This window comes from Pan paniscus, chromosome 7, assembly GCF_029289425.2.
Source record: "Pan paniscus chromosome 7, NHGRI_mPanPan1-v2.0_pri, whole genome shotgun sequence".
NCBI lineage: Eukaryota > Metazoa > Chordata > Mammalia > Primates > Hominidae > Pan > Pan paniscus.
Window position 1 is genome coordinate 104761359 of NC_073256.2, and position 21056 is coordinate 104782414.

Sequence of the window (21056 nt, forward strand, 5' to 3'; positions counted from 1 at the left end):
AACACACGTTTTACAAACAATTGGTACAGTTAACAAAATCATCACAGGGTCCTGAGGTGACATACATCCTCAGCTTACGAAAATGATGAGATTAAGTGATTAAAGACAGGCATAAGAAATTATAAAAGTATTAATTTTGGGAACTAATAAATGTCCATGAAATCTTCACAACTTAATTCTTCTGCCATGGCTTCAGCTGGTCCCTCCGTTTGGGGTCCCTGACTTCCCGCAACAAAAAACAGATTATAAAACATGTAACTTATAATTATACTCCTGTCAACATCTCCTGTTAACCTTTCCTATGTGTTGTTTAGGCTTTCAATTAAGGAGCAGAGAGCTTTTGTACATTTTAACAAAGTTGAATACTATAAAGTTAGTGGAACATTTTTTCATTGCACATTGAAAAGTGAGCATATTTCTATCAGTAATCATTTTAAAAATTATTAATTTATTGGCAGTATAATATATTCTATGGGTTTTCATAATTTAATCATTTACCTTTTGATTACCATTTACATTGCCTAAAATGTCTGAAATACAGTTTTGTATACTTAATATATAAATATGTAGATATGTACCTGATTTTTCCCAAGAAAATTTTGTACAATTAATGGTATTTCCTCAATGTGTATAAATATATCATACTTGATACATATTATAAATTACTTCCTATAAAGGCTCTAACAACTTTTTCATGCTCTTTGCTTAGGTGTTAATTTGAGCACTAGATAGTCAATATTCTAATGTATAGAATGGTATGTAGTTTGTAAGAGAGGAAGTGTCACAAATTGTTGGGAAAAGGCCAGTAATTTTTAAAATAAAATGTGTTAGAAAATTATCTGTACAAACAGGAAAAATAATCAAGTTATTTAACCCAACATAATGTGTCAAAAATTATTTCAAATGAACTAGTTATTAATGAAATATCAATAGGAAGAAAATATGGGTAAGCAATTTTTATTCAGTTGTTCTATATACAAAATAATGAGATTAAGGGTAAAATAATAGTTTCAGAATAATCAAAAATACTATTACAAAAGAGATGTATTAAGAAGGAGTTTACAAAGTCTAATAAGAAAAACATGAACATTTCAGTTTAAAAATAGAAATGGATTTTATCATGTCATTTTAAGATTGTTTCGAAAAATAATTTTTAAAAATTTTCACTTTTTTTTACTGTCACTATTGTGTACAGAAATGAAGGTTGGGTCACCAATATCTGTATGAAATATGATTTTACATATAGTGATCGAATTCATTTGAGTTTAAATAACCAAGATGTAATAAAATAAATCTCTTTACTACAAATGGTTTACCTGCCCCTGTGTAGACTACTTTAATATAAACCAAGCAGAATATGTCTTGAATCTAAATTAATTATTGTGAAATTAATCAGGTACATCATTATTTCACATAACGAAAAAATTAATCATATTGTACACTTGGTACAAGTGAGTGAATGCGTTGTATGGTACCATCCATGTACTTCCTTTGACCAGTTCAATTAATAGTAGTTATTCATCTCTGAAACAATGCTGCTTAAATAATTGAACTGAAATCACTATAGGTAGTTAGGCAGTGTTAGGGTGAGGTAACTAATCAGTGTATAATATTTAAATGGACAGTTACCCTGATTAACTAGAATGTATGACTAAATATGATTACCGAAACTGAAAACGTGGAAACTTCTCCTTTCGACACAAATATGAAAATATTTTCCTTCTATTGATTTTGTGCTAGTTATAGTGCACTGTGCCGTACACATTAAGTTAGAGTATCTCTTTTGATGCTCTAACAAACTCTGTGACACAAAGTCATTTAACTACTTCAGCTAAAATAGAATTTTGATTCAGAATGTCAGGCTGAACATACTTTCCCTAGCACACAATATCTTATTGAAATGAAGCATATACACTTATCTATTTAAGTATATCCTTCCATGTGTATTTAGATTCAACATAGTGCTAGAAAAACTGAAGAGTTACATTAGTGAATCACACATGTTTTTGGAACTTGGTAATCATACAATTCTTACGTTATTTGAAACATTTCCCTTTTAATGTTTCTACTTGCTTAGCATCTAATCAGTCATTTGGTATTGCTCTCTAAATTCTTTTTTGGTGCTCTACCCCTTCTGCATAGCCAGAAGTCCACCACGTATCAGTCACTTGACTTCGTTTATTTTGACTGTGGTGTCTAAATGCAATTGACTTTGGGTCAATTGTCAGTCTTTTCCTTAAAACCTTCCCTCTGACTACATCAACAAGAATCAATTTTCATTTCAGGCAATCAATAAGTCATAATTTATATAATCAACAATAATTGTTCAAAATAATGAGAAGTATCACTTAAATGGTGTCAGAATTGTAGATTCGAAACTGAACTAAGCAAGAAAATTAATGAAAGTGCAAGCTCTTTATGAAATAAACATAAAAAAGACTTAAAAATAAAAATTAAATTGGAGTATCAAAAACATAAAATTCCACCAAAACTAGTTGTGATTTCAACAGAGTATCAATAAAAATATTGATGAGTATACCCAGAGTAATTAAGTCTGTTGACCACTGAAAATAAAAAGCAGTTAAGGAGTATTTCTACTTTGCATAAAGACGTGACTATTTAATTTCTAAATTTTGATTAAAATAAACTGATATTCAAATGCATAGTTCTTTGAAATGGAAATATATTGGTTGTGTTACAGTTTCATGGCCCTGATTATAACATAAAAAGTCTTGTTATGTTTAATTTTCTTTTTTTTTTTTCTTTTTTTTTTGTGGGGGGACAGAGTTTTACTCTTGTTGCCCAGGCTGGAATGCAATGGCGAGATCTTGGCTTACCACAGCCTCTGCCTCCCTGATTTAAGTGATTCTCCTGCCTCAGCCTCCCAAGTAGCTGAGATTACAGGCATGCACCACCACGCTCAGCTAATTTTGTATTTTTAGTACAGATGCAGTTTCTCCATGTTGGGTAGGCTTGTCTTGAACTCCCGACCTCCAGGTGATCCGCCCACCTCAGCCTCCCAAAGTGCTGGTATCACAGGTGCGAGCCACCGTGCCTGGCCATTATACTTAATTTTCTTCATAAAATTTGAGAATCCGGGTTTGAGATTTGTTTAATATTTAATTAATTTAATAATACTTTTATTAATTATATTTTTTCTAAAATTTCTATTTGGTTATTTTTTGTAATCCAATTGGCCAATTATGAGTCTCTTTTTCTTCCATAAGTGTAGTCTTATATTTGCTATTTCATCATTGTGATGTCTCTATGTATGTGTATATTTGCTACACATAGAAAGTATACATATATATACACAAACATGTATAATAGTGTGTCTGCATATATATATATATATGTAGACATGTTTTTAAGAGTATAGTGACTATGTGCTGATATACTAATATATTTGCTAATAGAGCATGTATTTCATTGAGAGTTTATATTCCCTAAAATAGCATCTTATTATATATAGAGATTCTTTGAAGCTTGGGATAAGGTTAATTCATTCAGAAATAATTTATTTTCCTTTATTCCAAGCATTCAGAGTCACTAAAACCCGGTATGGTTTGAAAATGAATGTTTAGTTAAAGGATTTTATTGCCTCACAGGTGGTATGGACTCTAGCCCCAATATCATGAGTGAGAAATTTTCAGAGACTAGCTACCTTTTTGTTTTTTCATTTAATTCAGAGCCAGGACCAAGAGAGGAAAATATCTCCAGGAGCTCTTTCTCTGAGGTGGGCTTTTTCCACTTCACCCACTGAGAGTATTGCTCTTTGGGGGCTTATGTAGGAGGATTTCCACATTTGATCTTTCACATGTACTTTGCTACTGCCTCCAGGGCTTTCTTACCCACCCCCAGACAGATCTAACTGTACACTTTCTTTTTATTAATGTTTTTTGATAAATTCTGTTGCTGTTCTGCCACCTCATATAGTTTTAAATATTTTATCCAGAATTTTAAGAGGACTACTTGGGGAAGGGTTTCAGAAAAATCTAAGCCACAATATTCTGAGCTTTTCCTTATGCTCAAGAAAACCTTTGTTTAATATTGAGATTCTTGAGAATATGCATTCATCCAACAAATATTTGTTGAGTGCCTATATGTAGATACATAAGTGAACAAAAGATAAATATCCTTGCCTTGATGGAGCTTGCATCCTAATGGCTAGAAAATATAATATACAATAAGTATAAGCAATAAACAAATCAATAACTTATACAATAAGTATAAGCAATAAACAAATCAATAACTTAGATGGAAACACACACCTTGGAGATAGCAACAGAGAAGGATGAAAAAGCTAGAAGGAGCAGTATAGGGTAGTCACGGCGATCTCATTGAGAATGTGAGATTTAGGCAAAGATTTAAAGTTGGTAAGAAAGATGAGGTAAATGTATGGTTTAACTGGTTATTGGGCTGGACATCAAATCTGGATAATCTCTTCTTCCTTGATCTGTAGGTGGCTCCATAGACCTAGCATTTGTCCTACGTTGCCTGCTGAGAAGGGGAGAATGGGGTAAATGTGGGAGCAATAGATAGTAAGAGGGGATCTCTAATACCAAATATTGCCCTTCTTCACTTTCCCTATTTTGCAGTGAGTAACCATATTCTGATAATTTCTGTGACTAATTCTATAAATATATTATTTTAGTAAGTTCTTTGGAAGTCTCTGAGGCATATTCAAAATTTAATTTTTTAATTTGTATTTCTCTAGATTTCCTCAGGTTTGTCTATAACTGTTTTCCAAATCACACATTTCTAACATTAGATAAGTGTACGTTTATTTTTTTCTTATGCCAGGTGACAGGTACTTAATATACAAAGGATATTTTGTGTATAGTATTCATTCTTTAGGAGAACACCCTGTTTAAATGTGCCATAGAATTCAGAGGGCATTGTATAATTGGAAATTAATCAAAACTTCATTCTTCTCAGATGCACTTATCTTTAAGAATTTGCTCTACAGGGCTATAAATGCTATCTATATTTATCTGCAAATAAATATACATTTTTAATAATAAAGAAGTAGTGTTTAATATTGGGTAAAGTATTGATGTTTACATGGTATTCGCATTGGTATGGACTGTTACAGAGATGTAAAGCCCTTTCTAACCAAGTTATTTCTTAACATTTTTAAAGCAAACTATATATATTTGGAAGGAGAATATATTCAGAAAACATTCTCAAAAGGGAAAATAAAGTTCAAAGATAACATCAATTGGTACTATTACTTTATACTTTTCTTCCTTTAGTAGTCTATCTTTACAAGGAGAGGAATCCATTCAGCTAATGGATGTCATGCTCAAAGCTGCCTCAGCATTGTCCATCCTGAGATATATTCCTGTTCCAAACCTGTTTTGGTATGTTAGACTAGTAGGCTGAGGTTTATCTTAAAATAAGAGGATGTCCTTTAATAATCTCTCTAATCATTAGTTTCTATTTAAACTGAGACCTTCACTATCCCAGTGCTGATGCTAATAGCCAGTAGGGAATTATTCTTCTTATCGTAACTTCTTCTGGCTTAATTTAGAATTAGAATAAAATGATTTTATTAGACTTGGGACTATTTCTGGGCGTATGATAAACAACAGAAAGAAAAGGAACAAGGCCTGATGTTTAAGTTCTGTGAATCCTTCTGATGTTCTTCTTTTCCTTTGCCTTAAGATAAAATCAAGTTTGTTCTTTTCATAATGATCTAATGCTTTCAGGTCTTTCGAGTCTGAGTCTTGATCAGGGTCTTTAAATATTACTTTTAACTACAAGTTCCACTACATTTTGTAAACATAAATGAATATGACCTTGAGATAATAATAAATAAAATTTGGTCTATATAGTTCATGATTAAGTCTTTTCATTTAAAAATGTGTCATAATCCTGCAGATCATCGTATGTTATTTGTCATTTTCTATATAAGGGAGGAGGAAAGGGTATGCAAACAACATTTATCTTGACAGCATAAGTTCTTAAAAATGGAAAACATGATCAGAGGCTGAATGAGTAAAATTAGGAACAACAATCAGGGTAGGGAGTAATTGCATGATTCTGTTTCTAGTCCAAAATAGTAATATTAATATTTAAATGTTCTTATTTAAGTGTGAAGATACAATTTTTTTTTGAGGCGGAGTCTCACTCTGTCGCTCAGGTGGGAGTGCAGTGTCACGAGGTCAGCTCACTGCAACCTCTGCTTCCTGGGTTCAAGCTATTCCCCTGCCTCAGCCTTCCGATTAGCTGGAATTACAGGTGCGCGCCACCAGGCCCAACTAGTTTTTGTATTTTTAGTAGAGACGGGGTTTCGCCATGTTGGCCAGGTGGTCTCAAACTCCTGACCTCAGATGATCTGCCCGCCTCGGCCTCCCAAAGTGCTGGGATTACAGGCGTGAGCCACCGCGCCTGACCAGAATATATGATTTTTATATGTATTTGAATTCAAGTTTTTTGCCTAGGTCAGAAGGGTTTTGCTGTATTGCCTTCACTGAGATGAACATTTGCTATGGTTATCATAAAGACCATAGACAATGATTCAAGTAGCCAGTTCCCCATCTAGGGAATGAGACTGCGTCATAGATTTTGCAACAATGGTTTGGGTTTTCCAATTTTGTCTTGACTTCAACACAAAGAAAAATTCCTGTGGCCTTCTTCCTCTTTGTTGTTATATATACTTCTCTGTGACCTACATAGGGTTTGACTTTCAAGAATTATAGTGGTACAGGTCTCATAGTTAAAAATAATGGATTTCTTTAGTGCATGTTTAAGTGCATTATTTCTTTATCTATAACAATTGCTAGGAGCTTCTATGCCTTTCTTTATATCCTTGCTGATTGACTAAAAGAAGATACATAGTTTCTGCTATCATATGTTTTGGTAGAAGAGTTCCTCTTACTTTTAAGAGAAAAATCTGTGAGAAAATGTTTCACATAATTCTACGCATACGTTATACTTTTACATTGTAATATAATTTTAATATCATTTTCTGCTGTAAAAAAAGACAACAGAAGAGTTACCATAAATTTTTATTTAAACAAAATAAATGATTGACAACAGTAGAATAACCTTTTAATTTTTTATTATAAACGTTGAAGTAACTATTACATGAGGAGAAAAAGGTAGACTATCCTCATAATTATGCCAACAAAATTATTGAATCCAACTTCATTTATCTTGAAGTACTTATTCCATTGTATGTTGATGTTTATTTTTTGCTGGTGGTAAATTATATTTAACAATTGTTACCGTGTTATTTTAGCCATAATTTTTAAAGAATTATGCTGTGCTCTAGTTTCTTTACTATTTTGGTAACATCAATAATTTTTATTATGTTGATATATGCTCTTTTATGCTAGAAAACAAATAGGAATGCCTTCAAGTGATCAAAAAACTTGTTTTTGATAGTTTATATACTTTATAAAATTATGATAAAGTTGTATATGTGTCTTTATATTTAGGTTACTACTGCTGTGTTTAACGTTTTCAGAATTAAATATTGATATGTTTCAAATTTCATAAAGTAGAAAATATTTTGAAATACTAATTTTAATTTATATATTGCCAATTAAGTATTTAAATCATGATGATAATTTAAAATGTTATGTAGATCAAGGGATTTTTATTTTAATACGTTGATAGTCACAAAGTTATAATAGAATTCACCTTCAAATGTATCTTGGCCTTAGAGTGACTTTACAAGTTTGAAAGAATAATGATACTAACATCGATTTATTGTAATAACATGATATTGTGTTATACTGTGTACCAGGCAACATGCTAAATACTTTATATGCCCCATGTGGTTTATATAAGGCTTAAAGTAAGGACTCCTAATTAATTTTTCCATTTTAAAGATGAAAAATTTGAAGCTCAGAGGGGTTATGTCATTTATCTAAGGTGACATAGGAAGTAGTGGAGTAGGTTCAAACTGGGCCAATGTGGCCTCAAAGCCCTTGTTTTAACTGCTACTATAATCAGTAGAGTGTTAGTACAGCCCAAGATATAGGCTCTGGAAAGCGAATTTTCAAATATTTATCAATATTATTGTGAGTTTGTTATTAAGCTATCAGAAATTTCAAATGAGCCATGGTGGAAATATTTAGACCTTGGAACTCAGCAAATGCTACAGATCAAGGTTTCTTCTATATTCCCCTTTCCTTCCTGCATTGTACAGTATACTAGCATATCAGTGCCTTTACTGCCAAAGTCTTGTCAGTGTTTGCAATATTACATGTATTATGTTAGAGATATAAATACTGGGCGTAATCTTTTACATCTTGTATTAAGTACTGTCTATAAACTGGAATCTATTAAGAAACTATTAATAGTTATTGAATTAAATACATTAACTTTTGTTGCTAAAATATCTAAAATAATTTATTAAAGACAAGAATGTGTGAAATGAACTATCTCTCTTCTTTTCAGTGATAGTGGAAAGTGGAAATATAATTTCTTTTGTGGGTTATATTAACTCTGGATGCTGTAACATTTATAGAAGTATTATAGGATTTGTGAAACTACGATCAAATAAAGTGGTAAGTTTTCAACATGTATTCTTTTTAATCAATTAATCTACTCTAAAGAATAGTGTCAGATACCTTTTCATGTGCTTACTAGACATTTATTTGTATTACTTTGTGAAATTTCTATTCAATTTTTTGAAATTTTTGTGTTTGTTTTTGGTTTAGTTATAAAAGAATATAAGTTGTAAGATATATTGATTTGTAAGATATACAAATGATCAATGAACACAGTAAAATATGCTTCACATTCTTATTCATTAGAGAAATGCAAATTAAAACCATAGCCAGCTACTACTACAAACATACCAGATTAGCTAAGATGCACTTAATCATTTGACCTAATTCCACTCCAGATAGTTTCTCCAGAGAAGTGAAAACATAAGTCTACACGAAGACTTATATGAATCCTAGGGCTGGGCACAGTGGCTCATGTCTGTAATCCCAGCACTTTGAGAGGCCGAGGCGGGCAGATCACGAGATCAGGAGATCGAGACCATCCTGGCCAACATGGCAAAACCCTGTCTTTACTAAAAAATACAAAAATTAGCTGGGTGTGGTGGTGCACACCTGTAGTCCCAGGTACTCAGGAGGCTGAGGCAGAAGAATCGCTTGAACCTGGGAGGCGGAGGTTGCAGTGAGCCAAGATTGTGCCACTGCACTCCAGCCTGGCTACAGAGCAAGATTCTGTCTCAAAAAAAAAAAAAAAAAAACTTATATGAATTCTTACAAACTAAAAACTGGAAGTAGTCCACGTATCCACTGACAGTTGAATGAATAGAAATGTTACAGTATATTTATACTATGAAATGCCACATAGCAGTAAAAATAATTATGGATACTTGTAAGAATCTCAAACATACTCTGTAGGGCCAAAATGCCAAACCTGAATGAGCACGTTCTATATAATTCCATTTTTATGAAGTTCTAGAACAGGCAAAAATATATAATTATTGTGGTAGAAAAGTTAGAACTAATCATTAGTTGGTCAGGGAGACTTCAATGGAATTCAATTAAATATCTAAACTAACTTGAATTCTGCTGCACTAATCATATTCAGTGTAAAGATTTGCCATTTATATAGGTGCAAATATTCAAGTTATATTGGATTTGACTCCAGGATATTTAGTAAATGCTTTAGCCTCTTCCAAGTTCTTGCCACTTTCCTACCTGAGGGCTATATTCTCTTTTATATATCTTAGTGGTCATCAACTCCTAGCAAATCTCCCCGCAAAGGTAATTTGAGGTCTCAACATTTTCTCCAGAACCATTCATATTGAACATCCTGTAGGCCCTTCTCCACAAGGTCTCTTATTTGAACCAAAATTATAGTTCCCTGAGTCAAACTCATTTTCCATGTTTCTTTTGTACTTAAACAGAAAAGACAGGGAATAATCCCTCCTTTTTGACTTAATACCATCGGTTCTGGCCCTGGCATTTTCTGCTTATTTTCCTTCTTCCCTGTGGGTTCAACAAGAGTGCCTTGTGACTAGGGCTGATGTAACAAACAGTGGTTGACAAAACATCTTAAATGAAACTATGCTCACAAAATGATATCCTAGATCCTTGAAATGTAGAATTAGTTCAATATTTCCTAAACATCTTTGTGGATTCTAAAGGAAAATGCTTTCAATTACCTTAGATATGCCTAAGTTATCTATGAATTTACTATTGCTCTAATATAATTGAAATGCCTATGTAAGTAAATTTTTCTGTAATTTAAATACAATTGCTAATTTATTTTAAATATCATTTAGTAAAATGGTTTATGAGTGAGTTTCTGATAAAAACAATACTGATTCATTATATGGAAGCAGTTGCATTAAACATCAATAATATATTTTTTTAACAGAAAAGATCTCAAAAACTTGTTTATATGGGGAAACTTAAGGAGAAGGAGTCCTTTGGTGAGATTAGCGTCCTTCTTCAAGTTCCTTTCACGTGCACAATCATTACCAAAAAAGAAGTTGAGATGGCAATCATTGAAGATAAGGACCTATTTGGTAAATGCATAAATATCTTTTAACTGTTATACCATTTTATTGGATGAGTTCTTAAATTTTTAAAATTTTTTTCCTTATTAATCAGATGCATATTTATTAAAGTGGGGTTCACCTGCAAAGGATGGAGTATTTGCATAATCTCCTCCAGATCATTTCTCTCTTGGTGAATTTTGAAAAGGGCACATGTTTGTAGAGTGGGCTGGAAGGGAACTTCATTTTCATCATATAGAAAGAGGTGAGGACTTGATGCCGAGGTTTGATGCAGGGGCTGCCTGAGGCTTGGTCTCCTGGTCCTCCAGGACCACCCTGAACTGAAGTTGGAGAACCCAGGGCAACCAGCCCTGCTCTGTGTCCTGCCCTTCCTGCAACTTGCTGGACCTCACAGCTGAAAATGGGAGCCTTGTCTCATTCTCTGTGTGAGTCCTCAGGATAATGGTATAGTAATAATAATAGCAATAATAATATTAGTCTAAGTCACACAATAGTAAGTGAAAGCATTCCATTGCAGCATAAACTATAAAGAAATATTTATGGTAAGCATTCAGGGGTACTTGGTGTATCCCAGGCAGGGACCTGGGCCTCATGAGGGTACTTTAATTCTCTAGGATTTCTTTTTTTAAATTTTTATTATTATTATACTCTAAGTTTTAGGGTACATGTGCACAACGTGCAGGTTTGTTACATATGTATACATGTGCCATGTTGGTGTGCTGCACCCATTAACTCGTCATTTAGCATTAGGTATATCTCCTATTGCTATCCCTCACCCTTCCCTCCACCCCACAACTGTCCCTGGTGTGTGATGTTCCCCTTCCTGTGTCCACGTGTTCTCATTGTTCAATTCCCACCTATGAGTGAGAACATGCGATGTTTGGTTTTTTGTCCTTGTGATAGTTTGCTGAGAATGATAGTTTCCAGCTTCATCCATGTCCCTACAAAGGACATGAACTCATCATTTTTTATGGCTGCATAGTATTCCATGGTGTATATGTGCCACATTTTCTTAATCCAGTCTATCACTGTTGGACATTTGGGTTGGTTCCAAGTCTTTGCTATTGTGAATAGTGCCGCAATAAACATACGTATGCATGTGTCTTTATAGCAGCATGATTTATAATCCTTTGGGTATATACCCAGTAATGGGATGGCTGGGTCCATCAGAGAAATGCAAATCAAAACCACAATGAGATACCATCTCACACCAGTTAGAATGGCAATCATTAAAAAGTCAGGAAACAACAGGTGCTGGAGAGGATGTGGGGAAATAGGAACACTTTTACACTGCTGGATGAGTTTTTTAAAAGAGTAGAGATATTTCACAGACAAATTGGGATACTCAAGTGAGTGTTTGTATGTATATTATGTACAAAGACAACATAGCTATACACTGCCCCTTTTATAATATATTCTGAATTAATTGTACTGGTGTTAGAATATATTAGCAATATTTCAAAAGACTTTGTTTTGAAATTACTAAAATCTCTCTGCCACTTCCCAGGTTACCATTAATAGCAATGTTCCCTTCTTTTCTGGGACATCTTCTGGCTTTCATCTCTAAGGTCATTGCTTTTATGTTTTTGGTTCAGGTCAAGTATGTAACATCCTCAATGTTTAATTAAGATCAAGCATATATGAAAATCTAAGGCTGGTAGTATATAAGACTTTATCTAAAATTTTAGAGCTCTAGTAATAATAACAGAATAATAATGCAGCCACCTGTATTCAGCCCTCCAAATACTATAAATACTCAAATTGGAAATACAATTGAGTATGAAGGAGAAATGAATAGAAGCTAATAAGTTGTAACATAATAGAATATTAAAGAAAATTGTAGATATGTACAATAAAACTGGGAGTAAAGGATGAAAGCAAAGAAATTTGTAGACATTACCATGGGTGAGAGGTATGCTTCAACAGACTAAATTGAAAGTTGTTCATGATAAACCATATAAGATTTGACTGAATACTGTTATCCTGAATTTCAATTATGTTTTATGTCTCTGACATGATTTGGATGTTCGTCCTTTCCAAATTTCATGTTGAAATGTCATCCTCAATGTTGGAGCTGCAGCCTAATGGGAGGTTTTTGGGTCAAGGGGATGGATCCTTTATGAATGGCTTAGTGTCCTTCCTGGGTAATGAGTGAGTTCTCACTCTATTAGTTCATGAAAGAGCTGGCTCTTTAAAAGTGTCTGGCATGTTTCTCTTGCTCCTTCTTTCACCGTGTGACACACCTGTTCCTCTTCCATTTTCCACCATGAATAAAACCTTCCTGAGTCCTCACCAGAAGCCAAGCAGATGTTGTTGCCATGCTTGTAGACCCTGGCAAACTGTGAGCCAAATAAACTTCTTTTCTTTATAAATTACCCAGCTTCAGGTATTCATTAATGACAACACAAAACTAATACAGACGTGGGGTGTTGCTATAAAGATACATGAAAATGGGAAGCAGCTTTGGAACTGGGTAGCAAGCAGAGGTTGGAAGAGTTTGAAAATCTCATAAGAAGACAGCAGATGAAGGAAAGTTTGAAACTACTTAGGATTTGCTAAATGGTTGTGAACAAAATACTGATAGAAATATGGATAGTGAAGGCCGGGCTTATGAGGCCTTAGATGGAAATGAGGAATCTATTGGAAAATGGAATAAAGTGTATCCTTGTTATGCCCTAGCAAAAATCTCGGGTGCATTGTGTCCATGCCCTAAAGATTTGTGGAAAGTTAAACTTAAGAGTGGTGACCTAGGGTATCTGGTGGAAGAAATTTCTAAGCAGCAAAACATTCAAGAAGTAGTGTGGGTGCATCCAACAACGTACAATCATATATGAGCATAAAAGATGACTTAACGTTGGAACTTAAAATTAAAAAGGAAGCAGAGCATAAAATTTGAAAAATTCACACTCTAGCTATGTGGAAGACAAGGAAAGTGCATTTTCTAGAGAGAAATTTAAATGCACTGTGGAACAACAACTTGCTAGAGAGATTAGCTTGACTAAAAGGGAGACAAGTGCCAGTAGTCAAGATAATGGGAGAAGGTCCTCAAAGGAATTTCAGAAATCTTGAAGACAGCTCCTCCCATCACAGGTCCAGATGCCTAGGAGGAAAGAATGGTCTGGGGAGCCAGGTTGAGGATACTGCTGCCCTATGCCACCTCAGGATACTGCTCTCAGAATCTGAGCAGAGCCATCCTGGGCTCAAACAGCCCCAGATAGAGCATGGACTACTGCTCCAGAGACTGTAAGCTATAAGCCTTTGTGGCTTCCACATGGAGTTGGGTCTGCAGGTATATGAAATGCAAGAGTGAAGGAAGCTTGCTATATTCTACCTAGATTTCAGAGAATGTATCAGAAAGCCTTCCAGAGAGAAGGCTCCTGCAGGGGCCCCACAGAGAACCTCTATAAGAGAAGTGCCAAAAGGAAATTTGGGATTGGAGCTACCACACAAAGTCCTCATTGGGGCACTGCCTAGTGAGCTGTAAGAAGTGGGCTGCCACCCTCCAGACCTGAGAATGGTAGAGCCATGGGCAGCTTGCACTCTGAGCCTGGAAAAGCTGCAGGCGTTTAACTCCAACCCATGAAAGAAGCCACGTGGGCTGCATCCAGCAAAGCTGCAGGGGTGGAGCTGCCCAAGGCCTTGGGAACCCATCCCTTGCACCAGTGTACCCAGAATTAGAGTCAACAGAGATGATTTTGGAGCTTTAAAATTTTAATACCTGCTCTTCTGGGTTTCAGACATGCATGGGGTATGTTTCCCCTGTCTTTTGTCTTATTTCTGTCTTTTGGAATGGGAATGTTTACCTGATTTCTTTAGCACCATTGTATCTTGGAAATTAATAATTTGTTTTTGGTCTTACAGGCTTATAGGTGGAAAGAATGTGTCTTGAGTCTCAGATGGAACTTTGGATTTTTGAGTTGATGCTAGAATGAGTTAAGACCAGGGGACTGTTGGGAAGGGGTGATTATATATTGCAATGTGAGAAGGACATGAGATATGGTAGGCCAGAAACAGAATGATATAGTTTGGATGTCTGTCCCCCCCAAATCTCAGGTTGAAGGGTGATCCTCAATGTTAGAGGTGGGGACTGGTGAGGGGTGTTTGTGTTATTGAGGTAGACCCCTAATAAAGGGCTTGGCATCATCTTCATGGTAATGAGTGAGTTGTTTCTCTGTGAGTTCACATGAGAGCTGGTTGTTTAAAGAAGCCTAGCAGCTCCTTTTCTCTCTCTTGCTCCCTCTCTCTCCATGTGACATACCTGCTCCTTCTCTGCCTTCCACCATGAACAAAAGATTTCTGAGGCCTCATCAGTAGCCAAGAAGATACTGGTGCCATGCTTGTACAACTTGCAGAACTATCAGTCAAATAAGCCTCTTTCCTTTATAGATTACCAAGCCTTGGGTATTCCTTTATAGCAATGCAAAACTGACTAATACAGTCTCTTATAGAATGTGTTACCAATACTTGCATAACACTAATTCAAAATGAAAAAAATTAATTCAAATTCTTATGTCTAATTTTAAAAGTTGTAAATCTGAAATGACATTTGTTAATTTTATTTTCTTCTGTGACATTCAAATACAACCTCCCTCAAGGTAAACATTGCTTAAAAATAATTACTAACCATCAATTAAAATGATAATATTCTCACTTAATATAAGCTATGTTTTTTCTTTTCCTATATAAATGATGTTAACTGGTGCAAGGCAAATACACTGGACTCTTTTATGTAAATCAACATTTCACACGTTGTATTATACAAAGTTCTTCAAAAAAACCAGAACCAATAGGATATATATAAATATACAAGAGGGGATCTATTATGGGGATTGGCTAATGTGATTGTAGAGTACACAAAGTCCCATGATATGCTTTCAGCAAGCTGGAGAATCAGTAAAGCCAGTGGTATAATTCAGGTTGTGTCTGAAGGTCTGAGAACCAGGGGAACTAAGGGTGTAACTCCCAGTGTGAGGCCAAAGGCTTGAAAACTGGAGAGGGCAGACAGGAGGCAGTTGTATTAAGTCCTGGAGTCTGAAGGCCAGAGCACCAGGAATGCTGGTATTCAAGAACTGGGAAAGATGGCCATCTTAGCTCAAGAAGAGATAGACAGAATTCCTCTGCCTTTTTAATCTATTCAGGCCCGCAATGGATTAGGTGTTATCTGTTTGCATTGGTGTTGGTGGATTTTCCTTACTTCATCTACTGATTCAAATGCTAATCTCTCTAAAAAACACCCTCAAAGACACATCTGGAAATGTTTTACCAGCTATCTGGGCATCCCTTAGCCCAGTCAAGGTGGCACATAAAGTTAAGTGTCACATACAAAAGTGTTTCTTTTAGTCACTTAATAGAATCTCCTTTGTCATCTGGCAGCCTAACATTCAAATACTTGGCATTTTATGGGATTTAGTAATGTTTGTGTGTATACTATTTATATTTTAAATTCATTCCATAGTCTGTTCATTTGAGAGTGATGTTCTAAAGCTGCTGACATGGTGTGTGCCTAATTAAACATTCTCTAAATAGAAATGTGCTTGAGGACTAGATTTTGCTTGTTTTTTCAAAATTTGCAAGGAAATAAAATATTGTGTTTATTTCAGAAAGCATTTTATTTCTACATTCTAATATTTCATATTCTATTCCAAGATAGTTAAATGTACATTTTAAGGGCTAGATAATTCTAATGAAAAATTAATGGTTAATTTTGCTGAAATAATTTTCACATATGAAGAACAATGATATTAATTTGCATTTAATCTGCTATATCCTATCTCCATCTACTTCATTTAGTATTTGAAATATAGATCCACCTCTATGAAATAACATAGGACAGGACTCAAGAGAAAGTAAAATGAGTCTTAAAAATATCAAGTTGAAGACAAATGAAAATGCTGTGCTGGAAAACTCAGCATGAGCAAACTCCATGTTATGTCATCTTGCTATCAAGTGTTATTATTAGCTGTTATATTACATAGGTGTTAGAAATAATTTAAATTTGAGAAAGTCCACTAAAAATAAACAAAAATAAATAAAATAATTATGTTCCAATAGAATCCTCAATTATAAGTTGGTTATGTTGCCTTCACTTTCCAATTTTTCAAGAATTGTTAAATACAGCAATTCTTTTAGAACTATAAAGGTATTACTGAAAAAATAAATTAATGCTTATCTTTCTCCAGGTATATGGGTCATACTTTCTATTTGGTCTTATGTAAATCATGTAAAGATCCAGTTCCTCTTGAATGAATCAACAATATTTGGTAAATACCCAAAGAGAGCAATTCACTCACTATACCTGTACTTCAAGATAGGTAGAATAGAATCTAGAGAATATTAAAGACTTCATAAATGTTAAATGCTCTACTGGGGAATTACATATGCAACCGTCTATATATAAAATATAGTAAGATGTATGCAGCAATTAGTTTTGTAATATTTAAAAGGACTTGAGGAGTGACTTATTTGTTCCTTTTGGTGGATAACTTTTGGAAGTTAGGAAATATCTTTTTTTAATCTATATGCATCCTTCTCAGATATTGCCTTGAACATCTAAATAAGAATGAGAATAGCATTATTAAGCTTAAGCAAATATAAATTTCCTCTGTTTTTCACATGCTACTGAGAATGTAGTTTATTATTATTTTCATAAAGTCAATATATCTTTGTCCAGATGCAGAGCTTATTACTCAAGTCATTTAAGGTAAAGATAATTGCAAGTCAATATAACTATTTTAATTTTACTGATGTCTGAAATTCTCATTCCACCATTAAAACAAGTGTACTACTTTTGTAATGAGAAAGAATTTCTTTTTATCTATAAAATGAATTACTGCTGTTTTTTATTATATCTCATTCAACAACTTATGATTGAAAAATAAGGAATAGCTAATGTACTTAACTTGCCATACCAAAAAGGAAAATTTCAATTCCAAGGTGTTATTGGTATAAACTATCTGAAAGTTTCTGCTTGTTTTTAAAAAGGAAGAATGCCTAAAGACTATCTCTGATAATGCTTAATACAAAGCATAGGAGGTCAGACTTTTTACTGCAGATATATCTGTTAAACATTTCAGGGGCAATAAATATATTCATATTCAAAAACTTCTTCCCAACACATCAGCATTTCACCTTAATGATGAGATAAGTTATAGCCAAGATTCTCCTTGTTAAATTAACAAAACTAATAAAAAGGATTTAAGCTCTTGAACATTTTGCCACAGGGAATACACGACTCTTTCCCCTTTTGCATTTTTGCATTGTGATTTAAAATTTTGATATATGCAATTCCAAGTTAAAAATAAGATAGGGCACTTATTTTTAAATCAGATAAAAATGCTTAAAAGCATCTTCTCCTCTTATAATTTGTTATTCCATACTAATACATGTTAAATTTTAAAAATGTAAGTTACAAAGTTGAGTGAAATGTTTTTTGAGGAAAACATAATATTTTATTTGCAAAGCTTGACAAAATGCTAATATCTTTAATGATAAATGAGCTCTTAGAAATCAGTAGAAGGAGACTAACATTACAAGGGAAGTGAAAATAAAAAGAACAGAGGAAAATGAAATAACACAAATGGCTTACAAGGCTATGTGAAGATGATATAGCTTACCATTAATAGATGAAAAAGCAATTTCACTATAAATTACATTATCAATGCTTACAAATATTGATATCTAATGTTTATATAGTTTTAGGAAGGGAAAATCCTCAAATACTGGGAAAATTTACTCCAGTTATAGGAAATTTACTCAAAGTATAGATTTTGCATATACTTTGCCCCAGCAATTCCAGTTCATGGGGATCATTCCAACAAAACAGTTGGATGAATATATATATATATATATATATATATATATATATATATATATATATATATGCTTGTTCACGACATAGAAAATCTTTAGCTAATATGTCATCCCCCAATAAACTACTTATGTATCAATTGGTTTATAAACTAATAGATGGGGGGTAGAATTTGAAATATAAAAAAGCATTGAAGTAAAAATACAAGATTTCACAAAATTCTATGTTCCTTGAATTCTTGAAAAAGAACTTTCTTTAAATGAATCAGTTTTATATTTACTCTGTGATAAGTGAAAATTATAAATGTATACACTTCATACTTATGGAAGCACTGAGATGAAACCCTTTTAATTCCACTACCCTGGCTTCTTTGTTTAAGAATGTCTGTCATTCCATGTCCTACGATTGAGTCCAATGACAAACCATGAAAACAATTACCATGTTTACTTAAAATCTACTTCAATGACACTCTTTAGATTACTTTTCAAAAATGAGCTTTCTCAGACAAGTTTTTCTGATCTGCAAGGAATGTCCACTGCAATGCATGTGAGGTGTCTCCATACATCATGAAGACCATATTTTGGTTTTGGTGAAGATGATGTTAGAAACAGGGGCACAGGCTCCCTCTTTCAGTCATTAAAATCATATTGCCAAGAATGCTTGAATGAGAATACTGCAACAGGTCATTCAGTGATAACTGAGGTTTTGCAATACCAGATGTGTTTATCCAAGTTCAGGAGGAAGTGTTAGCTATTGTACACACTGCCCCTTGTTCATCCAACAGACAGTCCAAGGCAACTTGATTGTCTACAAAAAAATTTAGCAAGGGAGTTTAGAAAAGTATGTTGGGCACCTATAGCCTTTGCAGTAAACTTAGCTATTACTATAGCTAATGCTTGAGACAGGTTTTTAATCATAACCTTATTTACATTTGTGCCAAGCCAATAAAGTTACATTCTACCAAAGATGGCCATTTAGAGGAATTTACACCATTTTGTCTACTCCATGGTAAGTCATGGACTGCAGTTTTTAGTAATGGAATCTTTAAGGACTCAGAAAAGACCAGGCAGCCATTCGAACCCTCTGTGAGTCCACGCTTAACATTAAATTTATATCCTTTTAGATACCAATTTTGTTTTTCCAAGTCAGGTACATATAACACTGCTTATTAAATAGGTTATTATAGGTGATTTGACTTGGATCAATCTTATGGAGTTCGTTCAAATTGCATATTCTAACTTTTTTTTTGTACTTTAAGAATGTGCAGGTTTGTTACATGTATAGACACATGCCATGGTGGTTTGCTGTACCCATCAACCCGTCATCTATATTAGATATTTCTCCTAATGCTATCCCTCCTCTAGTACGCCCCACCCAACAGGCCCTGGTGTGTGATGTTCCCCTCCCTGTGTCCATGTGTTCTCATTGTTCAACTCCCACTTATGAGTGGGAACATGAAGTGTTTGGTTTTCTGTTGTTGTGTTAGTTTGCTGAAAATGATGGTTTCCAGAGTTATCCATGTCCCTGCAAAGGACATGAACTCATCCTTTTTTATGGCCACATAGTATTCCATGGTGTATATGTGCCACATTTTCTTTATCCAGTCTATCAATTGGGTTGTTTCCAAGTATCTGCTATTGTGAACAGTGCCGCAATAAACATACAACATGTGCATGTGTCTTTATAGTAGAATGATTTATCATCCTTTGGGTATATACCCAGTAATGGGATTGCTGGGTCAAATGATATTTCTGGTTATAGATCCTTGAGGAATTGTCACACTGTCTTCCACAATGGTTGAACTAATTTAGACTCCCACCAACAGTGTAAAAGTGTTCCTATTTCTCCACATCCTCTCCAGCATCTGTTCATGTAAGTTTCCTAACTTTTTAATGATTGCCATTCTAACTGGCATGAGATGGTATCTCATTGTGGTTTTGATTTGCATTTCTCTAATGATCAGTGATGATAAGCTTTTTTTCATTTGTTTGTTGGCTGCTAAATGTCTTCTTTTGAGGAGTGTCTGTTCATACATTTCGCCCACTTTTTGATGGGGTTGTTTGTTTTTTTCTTGTGATTTTGTTTAAGTTCCTTGTGGATTCTGGATATTAGCCCTTTGTCAGATGGATAGATTGCAAAATTTTTCTCCCATTCTGTAGGTTGCCTGTTCACTCTGATGATAGTTTCTTTTGCTGTGCAGAAGCTCTTTAGTTTAATTAGATCACATTTGTCAATTTTGGCTTTTGTTGTCATTGCTTTTGGTGTTTTATTCATGAAGTCCTTGCCCATGCCTATGTCCTGAATGGTATTGCCTAGGAAATTTTGGTTTTTTTTTTTTAAACAAATGAAAAAGTTTTAGACAAATCTTTGACAACCATTTGCTGGCTCAAATGTTGTTGTTTTCTAAGGTGTTTCTCAACATATTGTTTTATTCCATTAGGTATTTTATAGAGGTATTTTACTGTTTTGTTAATGAGAAAACTAGCTAAACATTTTGAACATCTTGCTGACATTTAAAATTAATTTTTACTTGGAGACATTATCTCATAAAATATTGTATATCACATATATTTATAAGTATCTATATATGTGTTATATATATGTATATATTCAGACATCTAATGTGTGGAAAAGATAACATTACTCAGAAAACAATGATGACCTTGATATTTTAGCCTGACAATATGTGTTTGACCACTCATAAACTTTGTAAATTTTTGTTTATTTTGTAAGAAGAAGTTAATGTTT

The 21056-nt window shown here is 34.0% G+C and overlaps 1 protein-coding gene across 3 annotated transcripts in view; it reads left to right on the top strand.

Moving 5' to 3' along the window:
* CNBD1 (cyclic nucleotide binding domain containing 1) overlaps positions 1-21056 on the top strand; it is a 636725-nt gene that overhangs the window by 477271 nt on the left and 138398 nt on the right. For all 3 annotated transcript variants that reach the window (XM_055116708.2, XM_057303048.1, XM_063606847.1), the window contains exons 9-10: positions 8413-8522; positions 10360-10510. In XM_055116708.2, coding sequence (XP_054972683.2) covers positions 8413-8522; positions 10360-10510 — 261 coding nt within the window. The remainder of the gene's footprint in view (positions 1-8412; positions 8523-10359; positions 10511-21056) is intronic.